The sequence below is a fragment of the Enoplosus armatus genome, chromosome 4 (assembly GCF_043641665.1).
Source record: "Enoplosus armatus isolate fEnoArm2 chromosome 4, fEnoArm2.hap1, whole genome shotgun sequence".
NCBI lineage: Eukaryota > Metazoa > Chordata > Actinopteri > Centrarchiformes > Enoplosidae > Enoplosus > Enoplosus armatus.
Genome location: NC_092183.1, coordinates 9,446,215 through 9,464,311, shown reverse-complemented (window position 1 = coordinate 9,464,311; position 18,097 = coordinate 9,446,215). Strand labels below are relative to the sequence as shown.

General features: G+C 40.0%; 1 protein-coding gene across 1 annotated transcript; it reads right to left on the bottom strand.

Moving 5' to 3' along the window:
• Positions 1-980: 980 nt before the first annotated feature.
• mapkapk5 (MAPK activated protein kinase 5) lies at positions 981-15,122 on the bottom strand. Its single transcript, XM_070904297.1, has 14 exons — positions 15,015-15,122; positions 13,365-13,438; positions 9,160-9,235; positions 7,150-7,247; positions 6,763-6,871; positions 6,297-6,386; positions 5,745-5,840; positions 5,575-5,655; positions 5,227-5,414; positions 4,698-4,818; positions 4,454-4,584; positions 4,084-4,199; positions 3,549-3,653; positions 981-1,075 (listed from the first exon to the last, which is right to left on the bottom strand). Exons 1-14 carry the CDS (start codon positions 15,048-15,050, stop codon positions 981-983), a joined length of 1,416 nt encoding a protein of 471 aa, XP_070760398.1. The 5' UTR covers positions 15,051-15,122.
• Positions 15,123-18,097: the final 2,975 nt, after the last annotated feature.

Here is an 18,097-nt window from a genome sequence, read left to right as displayed (position 1 = left end):
CTTGTGTGTGAGTTTGTGAAACCTACACGGATCTAGTTGATCGTGAAAGTCCATTCTTGACCGTGGAAACAGTTTGATGATAAAGTCTTAACTCAACTAGACCTTTAAACAGCATCTCACGATCTAAGAAAAGAAGGCTGTGAGACAATTAAAAGCTCCAGAAAAAGCTAGTAAGTGGACCATATGTTAAGATTGTATTTGTCAAAACACATAGATCTATATGAGTCAGAAAGAAACTGTAGTGTTCACGCCTATTTAGTCTGCTTCGGTCTATTTAGTGCTGACTCTTACCTGCTTCCAAAAAGGGCTTGTGACAAAATGAATTTGGGGCTGTATTTGTCTATTTCATGACACTTTCTCTTACCACCATTTCCACTGTGCCTTGACCTCTATACACCAAAAAGGTCAGGGGAAAGTGACACAAAAACAAAGATTCAGATAACTTAAACATTCAGAGTGTGTGTGGAAGAACAAAGTCACATCGTAGACAGCTTCTCTCGAGTTTAGAGCCCACTGCCAGGCTACAAGTAAGGTATAAAATAATGGAACTCTTTGTTTAAATAAATAAAATTCGTAGGATGGTTAAAAGAATAAGAATATAGAATAAAAGGAAATAACTGGGATAAAACACGTGACGTCTTGGACAAGCAGCTAATAAAAATTCCCTCCCGGAAAATAATTTCTTTAACAGATTTTTCTCTTCTTTTCTCTTGTTTTTTCTTTTTTTTTGCAAAAATGAAAATATAGTTGTTGTGTTTTTTTTCAATGTTCTTTGCAAGTATCCATTTAAAAAAAAAATTATAGTACCAATGAGTCCTCTTTGAAATATATCTACAGCTGTACAATAGGTCTTGCAAGTGAATTCATGAAAAAAAACAAAAATTAGCGCATAATTTTACATAAAAAAGCCTCTTTACAGATATGGGTTAAAAAGGGTCATAATAAACAATATAAAAAGAAGATAGAAAGACAGCATTTTGCTAATGAGATTCTTGGAGATTCGTCTTCTCTTCGATTGCCTGTTTCACTATTTCAGCCAACTTCAAGCGGTCGACTTTATCAGAGAAGACTCGTCCTGCAATGAAGAAGCTGGTGGTTACAGACTACATGAACAACGAATATCGACACGTACATGAGAAAATGATTATTGCTTTTACAGTGCTGTGAAAAAGTATTTACCCCCTTCCTGATTTCTTATTTTTTTGCATATTTGTCACGCTTAAATGTTTCAGATCATCAGACAAATGTTAATATTAGTAAATAGAGTAAATACAAAATGCAGTTTTTAAATGATGATTTCATTTTATTAAGGGAAAAAAGCCATCCAAACCTACCTGGCCCAATGTGAAAAAGTAATTGCCCCCTAGACCTAATAACTGGTTGTGCAACCCTTGGCGGCAACAACTGCAATCAAGCGTTTGCGATAACTGGCAATGAGTCTTTTACATCGCTGTGGTGAAATTTTGGCCCACTCTTCTTTGCAGAATTGTTTTTATTCGGAGGGTTTCGAGCATGAACGGCCTGTTTAAGGTCATGCCACAGCATCTCAATTGGATTTATGTCTGGACTTTGACTAGGCCACTCCAAAACCTTCATTTTGTTTTTTTTTAAGCCATTCAGAGGTGGACTTGCTGGTGTGTTTTGGATCATTGTCCTGCTGCATAACCCAAGTGCGCTTGAGCTTGAGGTCTCGAACTGATGGCTGGACAGTCTTCTTCAGGATTTTCTGGTAGAGAGTAGAATTCATGGTTCCATCAATTACGGCAAGTCGTCCAGGTCCTGAAGCAGCAAAGCAGCCCCAGACCATCACACCACCACCACCACGTTTGACTGTTGGTATGATGTTCTTTTTATGAAATGCTGTTAGTTTTACGCCAGATGTAACTGGACGCTCACCTTCCAAAAAGTTCAACTTTTGCCTCGTCAGTCCACAGAATAGTCTTGGGGATCATCAAGATGTTTTTTGGCAAATGTGAGACGAGCCTTTGTGTTCTTTTTGGACAGCAGTGGTTTTCGCCTTGGAGCTCTCCCATGGATGCCATTTTTGCCCAGTCTCTTTCTTATTGTTGAATCATGGACACTGACCTTAACTGAGGCAAGTGAGGCCTGCAGTTCTTTAGATGTTGTTGTTGGTTCTTTTGTGACCTCCTGGATGAGTTGTCGATGCGCCCTTGGAGTAATTTTGGTAGGCTGGCCACCCCTGGGAAGGTTCACCACTGTTCCAAGTGTTCTCCATTTGTGGATAATGGCTCTCACCGTGGTTTGCTGGAGTCCCAAAGCCTTAGAAATGGCTTTGTAACCCTTTCCAGACTGATAGATGTCAATGACTTTGTTTCTCTGTTCTTGAATTTCTTTAGACCTCAGCATGATGTTTTGCTTTTTGAGATCTTTCAGCCTGCTTCATTTTGTCAGACAGGCTCTATTGAAGTGATTTCTTGATTCAACAGGTCTGGCAGTAATCAGGCCTGGGTGTGGCTAGTGAAATTGAACTCAGCTTTCCAAAAAATGTGGTTAATCACAGTTAATTCATGATTTAACAAGGGGGGGCAATTACTTTTTCACATAGGGCCAGGTAGGTTTGGATAGCTTTTTTCCCTTAATAAAATGAAATCATCATTTAAAAACTGCATTTTGTATTTACTCGGGTTATCTTTGTCTAATATTAATTAAAAATATATAAGAAATCAGGAAGGGGGCAAATACTTTTTCACAGCACTGTAACTGGGAAAGAAGTAATTCACACCAACTTATTGTCTTTTTCACTTAATCTGTTATCTATTAGGCTTCAACCACAGAAAACAGAATATATTCAACACTGTTTTCTGTTGATGTTTGGTGGACTGATAATTAGGGCTGTACAGTTATTTACATTATTGACTATTTTCTCAATTAATCGTTTGGTCTATAAAATGTCCTTCACAATTTGCAAAGGTGACTTCTTCGACCTGCACGTTTAGTCCAAAACCCAAGGATATTCAGTTTACTATCTCATGAAACAAAGAAAAGCAGCAGATTAACGAAGTAATGTTTTCCCTTTTTGCCAATTTGCCATTGTGACAAAAACAATGACTCAAATGTCATATTAGTGGCCAATTAATTTCCTGACGATTTAGTGAATTACTAATTGGCTAATTGTTTCGGCTCTACCAATAATCCATCAGTCCTCGGACATTCAAGATCACTTCCAGCTGCAAAGTAACGTTTGGTCTTGCCTTTTTATTTCTTGATATGAGCTGCGTTTATAACTGCTACTGCTTTTTTTTTTTGCCAGGCAGATGAAACAACAAGGCCAGATAATGTGGAGAGTCATTATAGATGAATAAATAGACAGGAAAAGAAAAATATTCAATATTCAAGTGGATGATGTTAGATGAATTAACAATTAATGACATATGGAAGACAACTACAGGGAATTTCTAATAGCTTTTATTCCAGATGTCAAAAGGTAAAACAGCAGCTTTGCTTTTAATTGTTTAATACAAAAGAGAATAAAGTAATAAGTTAAGGAGGGCTTTTGCAAGCTATAAACAAGATGAAGTGGTACTGACCGTCCCAGCTGAGCCCCTGCAGGCCGTCTCTCAGCAGTTTACAGTCTCTGTTGAACCTCCAGGCTTCGTACATCACCTCATTCAGCTTCTCATCCTCGTTCTCTCCTGATCAAACAAACACAATCACTTCAGAAGCTTCTCTCCCTTTCTCCCAGAGAACAACTTCACAATCATGCCTCACATACAAGCTATAATATATACAGCTTATTATGGTTGTCTTACATAGTTAAGTTATAACCAATTAAATTTTGGGGAAAACACAACATTAATAGTTGATGATCTAATTCCTGTGCACAATGGCAGTTTTTTGTTTTGTTTTTGTCTCCGACTGGCAAAATGCTTCTTAGTTGAATGGACTGAACACACATTTCACTTCACTCATCAAGCCAACATAACTGTAAGAGAAATGTAGATATGTCTATACTTTATACATGTGTATTTGTAGTTATTTCTTCAGTAAAATACTGATTGATAAAAGCATTTGTTTTTAGTCAGTTAGTTAAAATTTCTTAATCATCAGTGTGGCTTTACTGACCAGCTTGTGGTAGTATACACTGTGCAATGACATCTCGTAGTTTTTCCAGCGCCACGTTGGAGTCTTCCCCTCCGTTCTCTGGGTCGTGAATGAAGAAACCGTCACTGGGCTTGGGGCTGCAACATGCACACCAAAGAAAACATTTCAGACAAAACTTGTAATACTTGTAAACCTTGTAGTAACAAAGACTATAGACTACATGGACAGTCAGAGACTCAATTAGGAGAATAGAAACTGAAGACAATGAGTTACACAGGAAGGCAGATAGAAACATCAGAAAAACATTCTCACCCTGCCCTCACTGAGCTTCTGTACCTTATCAGTGCAATGTATCTATACTTCAAATACAGAAAAGGAAAAGCAGTCATACCCTAGCAGTTTCCGCTTCCTGAGGATTGGGTTGTTGACAGAGTTTAGGGGCTTCAGGCTGACATTCAGATCCTGAATTCTCATGTTGGCCAACTGTTCTGCATGGGCCTGCTGGATGCCTGCGACTACCGCCTGGAAGGTAATAAGTACTGTGATTAACTTTCAACAGTGGCCTCTGCTGAATGTTCATCCAGGAACAGCAGCATGACCGTACAACATCGGTGCACCTGTAACTTCACACTCACCTTGTCCATCATCATCTGAGCGGAGGGCAGCACGTTGTCGAGGGCCTCAGTGCAGTTGAGCCAAGGGTGGGCCAAGACTCCTTCAATAGTCAGCCTCTCCTCTGGCTTCACCTTCAGCAGCCTGCAGGGAGCAGACGAGGAGGGGAGGGAGTACAAATGAATGGACAGAAAAAGGATGAAGGAACAAGCAGAGGGATGGTATGAATGAAAGTGGGAAAGTAGGAGAAAAGGAGTAATATGGGGAGAGGCAAGACGAGTGAAGATACAGGATGGTGTTGGATCAAGAGCACAATCCAAATCTCACAAATATGTAATGTGTGCTTCAACACAACAAAAGAGCCACAAACATCAAAAGCTATCAGTCTTAAAAGTTAACTTTTAATATGTCTACCCCTGCCAGAGTGATCCCTTTCTTTACTGTTTAACAAGCTAATTTGCAGAATATGCCATTCAGCTGTTAGGATGGAAAGACATGCTGTGTTCTGGGAGAACAGCAGGTGGAGGTAACCAGAAAAAGAAAAAGACTCACTTTCGTACAATGTCCTTGGCCATCTCAGAGATCTGGCTCCACTCATCTTCGGGGAAGTCAAAGCTGCCTGTCATGATCTTCTTCCTCATGTCCTTCGGGATGGTGCGACTGTGGTGCTTGGAGTAGAACGGAGGATAGCCACACAGCATCACGTAGATGATCACACCGAGAGACCACAAGTCACAGCTCTGAAGAACGATAGAAAAGAAAAAGGAAACCTTTAAAAATGTTTTCAGTAGTGATGTTTCTAAGAAACCTAGCTCAGTCCTGAAAACGACATTAAATCAAACAAGGAACTATCCATGCCACAGTAGCCTAAATGATTAGTTCAACAGGTTTGGGTCTCACCTTGTTATAGGTATAAGGAGTGGGTGAGGTAGGTATAATTCCAGACTTTTCCTTCTGGTGTCTTCTTTGAGCCTCAAGTACCTGAACCATCATGGACATTTTCATCAGCTTTCATTATTGCTGCATTTAAGAAGCAAATTATTTTCAGATGAATTCTGTTTGCCTTTTACCTGAGGTGCTACGTAGTAGGGAGTGAACTGAGGGGTCATCAAGTCTCCTTGATCAATTTTGGCAAAGCCAAAGTCACACAACTTCACAGGTGCATCCTGTGGAAAAGACAGAATCGCAGAGTGAGCAGCACGAATGTGGAGCGAGCACAGAGGCATATTCTAGTAGCTTCCTGTAAAAAATCTCTGTTTGCTCAGTGGCTTCAGTTTCACTTGACACAACGTTTTAAAAAGGAATAAATTCAGGTTTCAGGGAGATCATTAAAAGTGCTGCCAGACTAAGGGTACATTTCAAAGTCTAGCACAGCAAATGCAGATTGGATATTTCTAAATCCTCATTATTTTGGCCAATTTCTGCCAGTAAATGTTCCTCCTTACAGTGTCTCAAAAAGGAAAGCACTGGCTGCAGACTTGAAGTCCAGCAAAGTTTATTTTCCTTTGTATTATATCTTGTATGTTGTGTGCTCAATTAGTGCAAAAGCATCAGCAGTGGTACACGCTTAAAATGGAAGTATAAATGTCAACACGCAATGCAGTGCAACTTCAGCCTCTTACCAGAGAGTTATCCTTGAAGAGCAGGTTCTCTGGCTTCAGGTCTCGATGTGCAATATTTAGGGAGTGACAATGTTCCAAGGCTTGACTGATCTACAGGGGGAAGAGACATCAGACTGAGACATCACTCTGTGTGTGTGTGTGTGTGTGTGTGTGTGTGTGTGTGTGTGTGTGTGTGTGTGTGTCAAAGCAGCCTTTAAACACACATTTCTGAGCTGGTGTGTGTGGTTTCTTTTGACCATGTGTCTCACTGTTGAACTGCCTCATGTGCTGCTGCTTTATCCAAGCAGGGGGCTGCTAATGACATGGGGAGGCTGCGAGATATGCTGTTACACACAGAGGAAAAGTGTTTCACAGACAGACACTGCTGGACAAAGACTGACTGACCGGAATCACATATCTAGAAAATTACATTCAGAGAACAAGCAGTCTGCGTTGACTCCCTGTATGCTGAAGTGTGTGTCCTCACCTGCTTAGTGACCTGGCTGGCCATCTTTTCAGTAAAGTGCCTGTGCTGACTGATTCTGTGGAATAGCTCGCCACCCTCCATCATCTCCATAACAATCAGGAGCCTCGCTCTGTTAAAAGAAAAACAACAACAGAGGGGGCGTGGATGGTCAGAGGAAACAGCAAAAAGCGAGGAGATGGATTGACGTACAGTTAAAAAAGAAATGGATTACACACACACACACACACACACACACACACACACACACACACACACACACACACACACACACACACACACACACACACACACACACACACACACACACACACACACACACACACACACACACACACACACACACACACACACACACACACACACACACACACACACACCTCTCTTTACCTCGGGCTGGACTCGTGCGGGAACTGGACACTATTGGCGTAAACCTCCAGGATTTGCACTATGTTTGGGTGGTTGGCACACATCATATGGAGACGCACCTGCATGGAGAAGAATAAAACACTTCAATAGGTCACATTTTCATTTTAAAGCCATGTGAAATAACTACAACAAAGAACAGCCTCCCATCCTTGATACAATCGTTCTGATTGACCTATTGAAATTCTGGTGTTGAGTGTGGGCACTTCTCTGCCCACAGGAAGTCATGAATTTTCCACATGTTTAAACTACAGCAAAGATGACAGAGCTTCTAGTGTTTGTAAAGTAGTTTCATCCCAATGCTTTATGTCATTATGGGTGCCTGGATCATCTAGTTTTACCAAGCGGGCAAATCAACTAATCTATATTTTTATTAGACAACAAATTGAAGATGAACAGATAGACCTTATTCACAGATGACATTTTGACATGTCACAGCAGGAAGAGAACAGATGCAAATAATAAAATGAATGATGGCTGAATTCCATTTAGCTGCTTCAGTTTCGGGTTCCTCGTGTTGTGCATGCTGGTTCACTGTCACGGCTCACTGGGACATTTGAATAGAACACACTGTAAATTCTCACTGCAGTGAAAAAGGCCCATTCTACCATGATATACTTTTACATCCTGATATCAATATATATATATATATATACGGTGGCATAGTAAATTCTGATCCAATATTGCCATAAAAAAGTCCTGCCCATTGATTTGTGACTTCACCCACAAGGGATTAATAAAACAAGAGATACCTCCGTAACTATATAACGAAATCTCCAACAGCTGATACTTTTCTACAGTTTCACAGTTTATATTGTCATATCACCAAACGCTAACACAATGTCTACACAGCCTGTGTAGATACAGCTTCAGTCCTCTATCTGTGTCTACACAGGATGCTTTCAGGCACAGTATTGAGTGTAGGTCAACCGCATTTTAGCAGCACTCAGAGGACAATACACGATCACTACGAGCATAAAAAACGTAAGAAAGTAGAGTGAAATACGACGACTGAAACACCTCCTGTGTAGACAAGCTGACAAACAGAACTCCAGTATCCAATATCCAAGCTGTGTACATTACTGCGTGTAACACTTTATTGGTTCCTATAGATGAGAAGGCCTTGTTTACTGTTCTATTTCCCTCATCATATTTACAGATAAGGGCAGGGGAATGTTTGTGTGAGAGAGAGAGAGAGAGAGAGAGAGAGAGAGAGAGAGAGAGAGAGAGAGAGAGAGAGAGAGAGAGAGGAACACCTGGAAACTCAAGGTGGTTCAGTATCGCAGCAGAAATAGATTTCACCTATACTGAGTCCTGTTTGTTATAACAAGAATCTTCTTTGGGAAATGTTAAATAAAACTAACAGATTCTACAAATATAATTGCAAATTATGCAGCTAACAATAAGGAAGCCTCTTCCAACTAACTAATTGCAATGATGCAAATTATGCAGTGTGTCAAAAAGCAAGACAGTGTTGACTTTATAAACCAACCTTAAACTGGGCTCATCATTATCGTGCACACACACAAAATATAGTATGCATCTGAAGTACATCCTCATTTAAAAAGATGATTAAAGTGCCTGAAGGATTTGTTTAGTGGCAATAATCTGTGTGTATTTGATGTCAGTGACAGCTTTCACAGTTCAGCAGCGAGAGCTTGTGTGAAGCAAGTCTGTGTTGCTTGTTTTGACTGCATGTCTCACTGCTCAACTGCTGTATAAGCTGCTTGATCAAAACAGAAGGCTGCTGATGACATGGAGAGCCTGCTAGACACAGTGTTCACCGCAGGAAGACAATGTTACGGACAAAGACGCCCATACAAACAGACAGAGGACGGACAGGAGACAGAGTGACGAGGAAAGAAAAACAGGAATTAAGAAAGACTGATAAGAGACAGGCAGACAGACAAAGCATATTGATACAGACAACAAATAACAGACATTAATCACAAACGCGCCAGAGTGTCCTCTAACCTCATTTCTGGCCTTGGGGCGATCAATGAGGATCTTTAGGGCCAGGCGTTCCTGAGATGATTTCTTCACACAAACTCTGGAAAGGAGGAAAACAAGAGTCAACAAACATCTCAGTCAACATGATAACCCAATCTGTGTCACAGATGTGATTGCAGTGTTTCCTATACATAGGCTCTACTTGGGCGGCCCGCCCAGGTAGATAAGATCCGAATAACCTTTTTTCCCCCAATCAAGATGCCCAATTGTCATTTCATAATGCACAAAGACCAGCAGACTTATTTTTCTTCTTCTTGACAATATGTCAGTATTTGAGTGCATTAATTGTTACAGTAAGAATTATGCTAATGAGCCATGAATGATTCAAAATTGAATGTTTCAAAATAAATGAGATGGCTTTTTTTCCCCCATGCTGTACTGAAAACATAACAAACCGAGGTACACACCGAACCGTGAATTTTGTGAACCATTACACGTCTAGTATTGGATGCCTAAAAAAGAGTTCCATGTCGTATTTAATGCGTTAATGTCACGTTACACATCGTATTTAAATTTATGAGGGTAATTGGACTAGGGGTAGTTAATTACTGAATGCCCGTCACACGCTGCGCCATCTGCCACCACAAGTAAATTCTCAACCTGTGGGAAACACTGGATAGTGTGCACAAATAATCAATAAGGTAGTCTTTGTAGTGGCAGGGCTTTTCTGGCTTGTATGATAAAGAAACACGATAATTTTAAACTCAAGTAAATTTTATTTATATTATTTGCTCACCAAAATGCCAGACAGTCAACACAAACACAAAACACAGTTAGTATAAATGTGCAGCCAAATAAAGTTTGGGAGCTATGATCCAGTGTGCGGTTACTCTCTGCTTTTTCCTCGACTGACGTGTGCTCACCTGAGTAACTTTATTCAAATCATCTTATTCGACGCTGTCTGACAGAATTGTGAATATTCTGTATTAGCTTGTTCGAACTCTTCATTGAAGCCACATGATGTTTACGCCGAGTGAAATATTCAAACTAGAGACTTCTTGTTTTTATGGCTGCGACTATGGATGTGACTCCATCACATGGAAATATTCTAGATGTGTTGTGCATCAGTTTCTACATATTTCCTCACATTTCAGCCACATATATTTGGTATTTATTATATTTCGGTGGGTTTTAATTTGAATTAGCTTATTACAGTAGTAGGTAACAAGAAATAGCAATACAGAATTTTAGAAACAATATAATTTCTCCACCAGAGACCACTGACAAGTTGATTTTTCAATTGTGAAATGTTCCACTTAGTACGTATCTTGATCACAAAAACTCTTCACCCGTCAGGCTATAGTTTGAACAATGTTCGGCTGCACAACATGAGTTTGTGGTGCTTGTTTAGGGGTTAACTTCTACCTTTATTTGATCAGCTTTTAGCTTTATCATCAAATTCTATGTGCTTGAAAATGGTTCTACATGTGTTATACATTTGAACCTTCTTAAAGTCTAGTCTATGTGTGCTGTGAAGTTAAATTTGGCCTGATATAAACACAGGGACAAGAAAGCAGCCAACTAGCTAGAGTTAAGAACAGTATTTTGTCAACATCACAGCTTGTTATGGGAAATATGAATCTTGTCTTAATCTCAGTAATGAGAGTTAAACCAAAGAGAGTCATCTGAGTCTGTCATATATTTTTCATATATTCATATTCAAGGTTGAAAATAATTGGAATGAATATCTCCTGGTAATGGTTTTCTTCAAACTACATTTTAGGATTACAGCAGAAAACATGAAATACGGACCGCAGGGATATACATTTCATTTTCTGAAAAGTTCATTAACTCCTTTCTCGCTCCTCTTAGCAGCAAGGACTCAAATATTCCCTTTAAACAGCAACCTCTGGCCCTTAAACTCAGATTACACTATTAAAGCATTAGTGCGAGAAACATTCTGCTTCGGCCAAAGTTCACTTGACTGGAAAGCAATACCTACCTAATGAATCACAGAGTTGGACAGAGGGGGGCTGGTACATAAAAGACATGAATGTGTTATGAGACAGAAAGAGGTGAGCGGGGGGAGAGTAGGAAAATCAAAAAAGATTTCTATTAGGCAAAAATCTCCATGACTCAGACTGAAATACAGAGTTAGAAAAATAAGAGGCCCAAAAAGAAACAGAGTACAGCATGAATCACAGAGTTTAAGAGTGTGTTTCCTGGTGAGTCAATTCCTCAGTTTTCTTGTCACTTGAGGCCAAAAACTACACACGTTAGGAAATAAATGGGTTGCCCTCCGCTGATCCAGAGCCATGATAGCTTCAAAGTGCAGAATGGGCAGGAAGAATCAGTGACACACTTTAATATACTACAGCCTGTGTCTACCAGGAATCAGCAGGGCATTCGGACTTAAACTGCACATGGCAGAAACAGACTTACAAAGCTGTTTGAGCAGCCACTGCCTCCCTGTAACTCTAGCTTAGCAGTAACCGACTAAATCTAAAGTCAAACAGACATTATTCCTATGAAGAGATTATATCAGTGACAGCTGAGGCGACGAGGGCAGAGGGGAAACATTGTTGACATGCAAGATGGGAGGAGAAGACTGATGCACAGACAGTTTAAAAAGGAGAAACATAATGCAGTCATCATTGTCCAACATTTGAGTGTAACAGATACTGCGAACAAGAAACATTAACTAGTATTGACAATTTTAATTCAGGTTGTAGGCCAATGCAGAGTGATATCTCTTGCATTTTCTTGTTAATAACAGATAGACGTCATATTTACGAGCATGATAACAACTTCACTCTGTCCTTTAGATTCACCACATGACTTTATAAGAGATTTATTGATTTCCAGAGGCGAAATTCAGGTGTTACAGTAGCACAAGGACAGAAGAAGTATTTCAAATAAAATAAGAATAAAATAAAATAGAAACTGTACAAGAGCAATTAAGCTCAAAACTGCTGAAACAGAATTGGTTAAACGTTAAAAGTCATTGCCGTTCATTGTTAGTATTTCAGAAATGTATGCTTTCCTGAGATATATTATTCCCCATGTGTTGGAGTGGAAGAGATTATAGAGAAGAATGCACAGACTAAAACCTACCAAAGCCAAGGAATTAGACATGATACACTTTTCACCATGTTTACATGTATTCATTTGCACAAGAAGGCTTTCAAAAACAGGCTTAAATACTTCCACTCAAGGTTGTGTGAGGGACAAAAGTTTTGGGTTGGATTCAAGCCCAGGCCGCTGCAGTTGGATTGTGTCTGAGCCAAATGAGCCATCACCAACTACAACAAAACGGTACCGGTGCCAAACATTTCCATATTAAGCCTTGAGTTGTGACAGCGTTACATACCAGTAGTTGGTCCAGTCTGTTAATGCCAGGTCAAGTGACAAGCGTCTGGTGCTTTCATATTCTCAATATGTGTTAATGTGTCAAGGATAAAGTCAAACTGTGCGGGTGAATTGGTGCCACAGTGAACACGATGCAATAAAACCACAGGAGAAGTAGAAAGCGGCAAACGTCAGAAACACGTGGGAAGGTTATTTGGCAGCAGTCAAAGTTTGTCCATTCGACAGTCCAGTTAGCAAATAATCTTCTCTGACATCATACTTGAATCCAGCAGTTGGTGTGCCAAAATTGTGGCTGCAACCACGTCTTATACACTCTACAGCACACATTCACAACCATGGTTTAGCCATGCACTGCAAGGGCTGGATAATACATCAATATTCATCTCTCTCTTTAATCCTATCATGGGATTTTAGAATATTCTGAGTCAAGATGAAGTATTTTCAGATCTAAACGAAACTAGAAAGCAATATCCCAGCCGGGGTCAAGTGAGATTGCATGCTTTATCATCACTTAACCCAGCACGTCAGATGTCTCCCAGTATGATTTCTGCAATCTTAAACAAAGCCAGTCGACAATGACGGCTTCGATACAATCACCCATTTTCATGGACACCAACGAGACAAATTTAAAAGGTGATTTCCCAATCGCAAACAGATGCCATGATGATGTCTCCTGGTTATGCAACACTACTTGTCCTGGCTCTAGTTTAATAAACAACGTTTTATCTATATTTTACTGCCCTGGCAGCTACAGTTTGACATCAATCTGATGCAGCACAAACACAGTGATATCAGTAGAAAAGATAATATTTAGGGACTCGAGAAAGACCATGGAGAAAAGTACTTCTTAACACACTCACCTGACAGGTCCACTGATGCCAGCTCCCAACTTCTGTGTCCAGTTAATGTTGTACTCGTCTAGAATGGATGTCTCCTGTCGGGAAGAGAAACCACACCAAACAATATATCAGATGATTTTATATGACTTTTAAACAAAATTAAGATACGCTTACAAAAGAGTTTGGCAGATTCTATTGACACTCTACTGAGTAAGAGCGCTATGCAGTTTTCCCCACTGTCTCCGCACTGGGTTGTGTAATAGCTTTCCAATCCATTATCACCTGTCTAGTTTCACGATAGTGCTAATCCTTATCACAGATTATTATTGAAAAAAAGACACTTTGCGGTGCTATAAACCACATACGTCTGGGTAAGCTTGGCCACTGCTACCAATAAAAGGATTAAATATAAAAGAAGGATAAGATGCTATCTGGGAAGGAGGGAAGCACTGGGGGACAACTTCTGCAATTAGCTGAGTTGAAAATGAGTTATATTGGTCTTGGCCAGCACAATATGTCTCCTCCCTACCACTTCCCTGGTCCATTCTGCTCTGTGTAAACACAAAGAGACTGACGGATTCATGATGGTTACGCAACATAACACGAGGGGCTGGTATTTACTACACAACTATCCAGGGGTCTGCACCATTAACTTCATGTCTTTGAAGGATTTGACTCCACTACTACAGCCATGGATAATGGGTCTAACAAAGCTGGCTACCAACGGGCTCTGCTAATTCTGGGTTTTCCGATGCAGCTATGAGTAAGTTCACATGAAAGAGGCAGGGTTCAAGCCAACCACGGGCACCATCAATAGATCAGGAGCAACGTATTTAATACAAAGTACGATATAACTGTTGATTCATGTGGAGCGAAAGTTAGCATACAGCAAAGGGTGGTTATGGTGATGATATCTTGGTTAAGAGTGTGCCAGGGTCTTGATACCAGAGAGCCTGGGTTAAGCCCATAATAAGCTAGCTAAACCACGAACCTGTCTTTATGATAATGACCCCAGTGGACACCCACTGTGTCTTCCAGTTCTCAGTGGCGTCCCCCCAGTCAACCCAGCATTAGGTACATTCTGACCCAACAGTGAAAGCAGGGGCCAGGGCCACTTGAGATCACATTTTACTGCCGACATAGATTCCCGGGCAGTGACACATGGAGAGGAGCAGGCCAGGAACAAATCCCAGAGCCAGGATGAGTGGAAATGTTGTCTATGCTAGACAGAGCTTAGCTCCACAGTAATGTTTATCATGGGTAAAACTTTCCAGAGGACATTATCATGACTCACATTTCTACTATCTGAAAATACACAAAAACTCTTGTGTTGTCAAGGGAAGCCATGTGTTGTGCCAATCTATGACAGTCTGACTATGAAAAGGAATAAGCAATTAATATCATGTTGACAGACGTAACATTGAAAACCATGTTGTAGACACAGAATTCTAAAACATATGAAGTGAACAAGATCAGCCTCCAGACAGACATCCACTTGTCACTCCGCAATAATCTCAAATCCCAACGATTCATTAAGATATAGCAACATTTCCACTTTACTTGTTTAATTTAAACTTAATTCAATCAATACCAGAAGTGAATACTACTACAGAAGTTAAAACTACCTGTTCTACTTGCATGACGATTCACTTTTAATTTTGTTGCAATTACCTTGATAAACTTGTCTGCGTTGTTATCCTCCGACATGGTGCTCTGCTCCGGACAGATGAAGTCTGCCTCGCCTATCTCAGACAGTTGACAGTGGAAACAAAGCGCTTTTCTGTGACCTTTACAGAGTTTCTGTCTTGCAACCCTGGGCTGGACCAAAGCTTGTTATATTACTACTGATGGCAGGACAAGGCCATTAGGGCAAAATGATATTCGGCCACCGATCAACCAAAGCCGAGTTTCGTTCACTTGGAGACCTGAAGCCCACCAGCCGGTACAATGTAACGTTAGGTCAGGCCAGCTCGGCTCACAACCTCGGGGTCCGACTCGCTCTTCAAGTCGTCTTGAATTCACTGTAGTGACCATGTAGAGTGCCAAACTCCGAGCAAGGTGACCAGAAAAGCCGAAGACAAGCCCAATGTGGACTAGCCCACCACTTTTGGAGGAGCGATGAGCATGGGACAAGAAGTATATTTTTAGCCAGCGCAATGACAGCAGCGCTCTGCTAGCGCTGCGAAGACACTGGGGACCGGCTAAGTTGCTGTTAGCTCGCTTGCTAATAAGTAAGATGGTGCCCCTCCATCCCACGGCCAGTGCAGGTGATTACACAACAAAGGCAACCGTGAAAGATAAAGTAGACAAAAGATACTATCTGAAAATCACCGATACTACCATCGATGAGCGCCGAGTTGACCTGACACAACGAGCACACCGTGTTCCCAAACAGCACAGCAGCCTATCAACGTTATGTCGTCGAACCGAGCCTGCTAACGCGCTAGCGAGTTAGCTCAGATGGCAAGTTCGTTTTCCAGCTCTACTGAAAGCCACAGACGTTAACATTCTTCCGTAAGGCAATATAATAAAAATCAGCGCCCGTACGGAACAATAACACCACCTCAGTGGTGTAGAGGGTTAATGAAGAATGTTTTCAGAGGTGACCACGGAGATACACGTATCTCTGGACTATTTTGCTAATCCCATAGCTTCTTGTCAGTGGGAATACACAACCCGAGTCGGCACTACGCAATAGCAGCCCGTGCAGAACGCCTGATAAAAATCATCGACACGCTTTGTAAGTTTGGACAATATGTGGATGTGTATCGGTTTTCTGTCAATAAATATGCATTTTTGATACATTATGAGCGTGCCTTGGTCATTCAATTATTTTAACTGAACTGTTTTAAATTTTGATTAAATACGTTTGAAATGGCCAGACTCTGGTGGGTCCTTTCAAGGTCCCAGTTTTCTTCTCTTTTTTTTTTAAATAAACTTTTTTAACAATTTGCTTTGTGTACAAACAGGCATCCATGTCTTGAAATACTGAGCACATAACCGACACAAATTATACTAAAATACAAAAGCAAAACAGTTGTTGGTGGTCTTCAACAACTTTGACGTCCCTTGCCATTTATTAAAGTTTTACTGCATTTTCCTTTCCATAAAGTTCTAAGCAGAATCATGCAGCTTTATTGGCCAAGTATGAGAACACATACAAGGAATTTGACTGGCTTCAGAGCCAGAAATGTACAGAGCCAGAAATTATACCATCACATTTTTCATCATGTGTTTCATTCCATTAAAATGTTTTAGTGTGCAGGAGAAGCTTAAGTGGTCTGCCGTTTGACATTGTTGTCAAAATTAAATTTAATATAAAAAAACCCATAGCAGGGGAAAATAGCATTGATCAGTTTGAAATGTATTTTGTTCCCTTTTGGAGCAATGGGTCATCAGATATAGTTTGTAAATAACTTTTTAATGGTGAATTTAGTGAATTTCAACAGAATGGAATTGTTATTTGAAAGACCAGGAAATAAATCTGATGTGAAACACCCTTGAATAACCTTATTTGTATTGTATTTTATTTTCACTGACATTAAGAGCACTGATTAAAATACCAGGGGAAGGGATGTGCCTGCAAAAATATTCCTCCTCAGGAGTACAGTTGGAATTGCTTTCAAGACAGTAGAGAATTGTTTTTTATCACAGTGAAAATTATACTTCCATCTAAAATGTTATCTAAAATGTGCTTGACTGACCAGATGTTCTTCTCCATCCATTCCTCATAATACAGGGAATTGTTCCTGTGTACAACACATCAGTTGTTCCAAATATGTGATATATGGAGTAAAGTTATGATTAAAAAGTAATTTCAAAGACAAAATATCACTGATGAAAAAGTGAGAGGAGTTTTGAAATAATAATATCACTGGAAAATGTCATTAAATTTTGATCCGGGAAATTTGGAAAAGGAAAAAACATGAAGCATAGCATGGGCTTGGTGTGAACGGGGCATTTTTAATTTATGTTATTTTAAATTTAATGTATTATTCATCTTTTCCTATTATATTATTTATTCTATTAATAAAAAACACTCTGCTCGTTTTTATAAACGTTGTCTTTAAAGAAAAAACGGACACATCAAAAGTATCATATAGATATACAGTATATAAACACAACAGTGGGTGTGTTTAAATAGCATCTAGAATAAACAAACGAAATCATCAACGTGTATCTTGCTCATGAATATGCTGTTAAGACAATTCACCTGCGCAACCAACTCCCTGTATCTCTATGTCCGTTTATCAGGGATGCCGAGATTAGACCAGTTATTGGCAAGATGAGAAAGTGTCATCTTTATCAGGCTAATTGTGAGCAGTCATATTGTAATGTGTAATAGTGTGTTTCTGTGTGTGCGCCAGTGTGTGTAGTGTGTTCGCCGGCTCACGTGGATGCCACAAAACAGCCGTTGAGGATTCATGGACTTCCTGAAAATAGTTCCATGTTATATGTGTATTTTTGTTTAACAAGGGAGTATTCATATGTTTTTATCGCAGTTTAGATTATATATGACCACATTTGTCTTTTTAGCTGATTAATGGTTGTCAAATAACGTACTGTAGGAATGTGGTTATATGTTATGAGCCGTTACGCCTTTCATATATCCCTCCGCTGTTTTTTGTCCCCTTTCAGACTGTTTTGGTCTTTTCGCTGTTAGCAACGGAAAGAACCCGAGATAGCTGTAAACCCTATTTTGAGATAATCGAATTTTTTTGTTAGGATTACATAACAAATTGACAAGAGGTGTA

What these genes read in the sequence shown, in the direction of transcription:
- mapkapk5 (XM_070904297.1), bottom strand. Translation starts at nt 15,050, where the DNA reads ATGTCGGAGGATAACAACGCAGACAAGTTTATCAAG. An exon ending in GCCAAGGACATTGTACGAAA is followed by an intron (nt 4,819 to 5,226) that starts GTGAGTCTTTTT and finishes TGCTCCCTGCAG; the next exon opens with GCTGCTGAAGGTGAAGCCAG. An exon ending in GTGTATACTACCACAAGCTG is followed by an intron (nt 3,654 to 4,083) that starts GTCAGTAAAGCC and finishes TTGTTTGATCAG; the next exon opens with GAGAGAACGAGGATGAGAAG.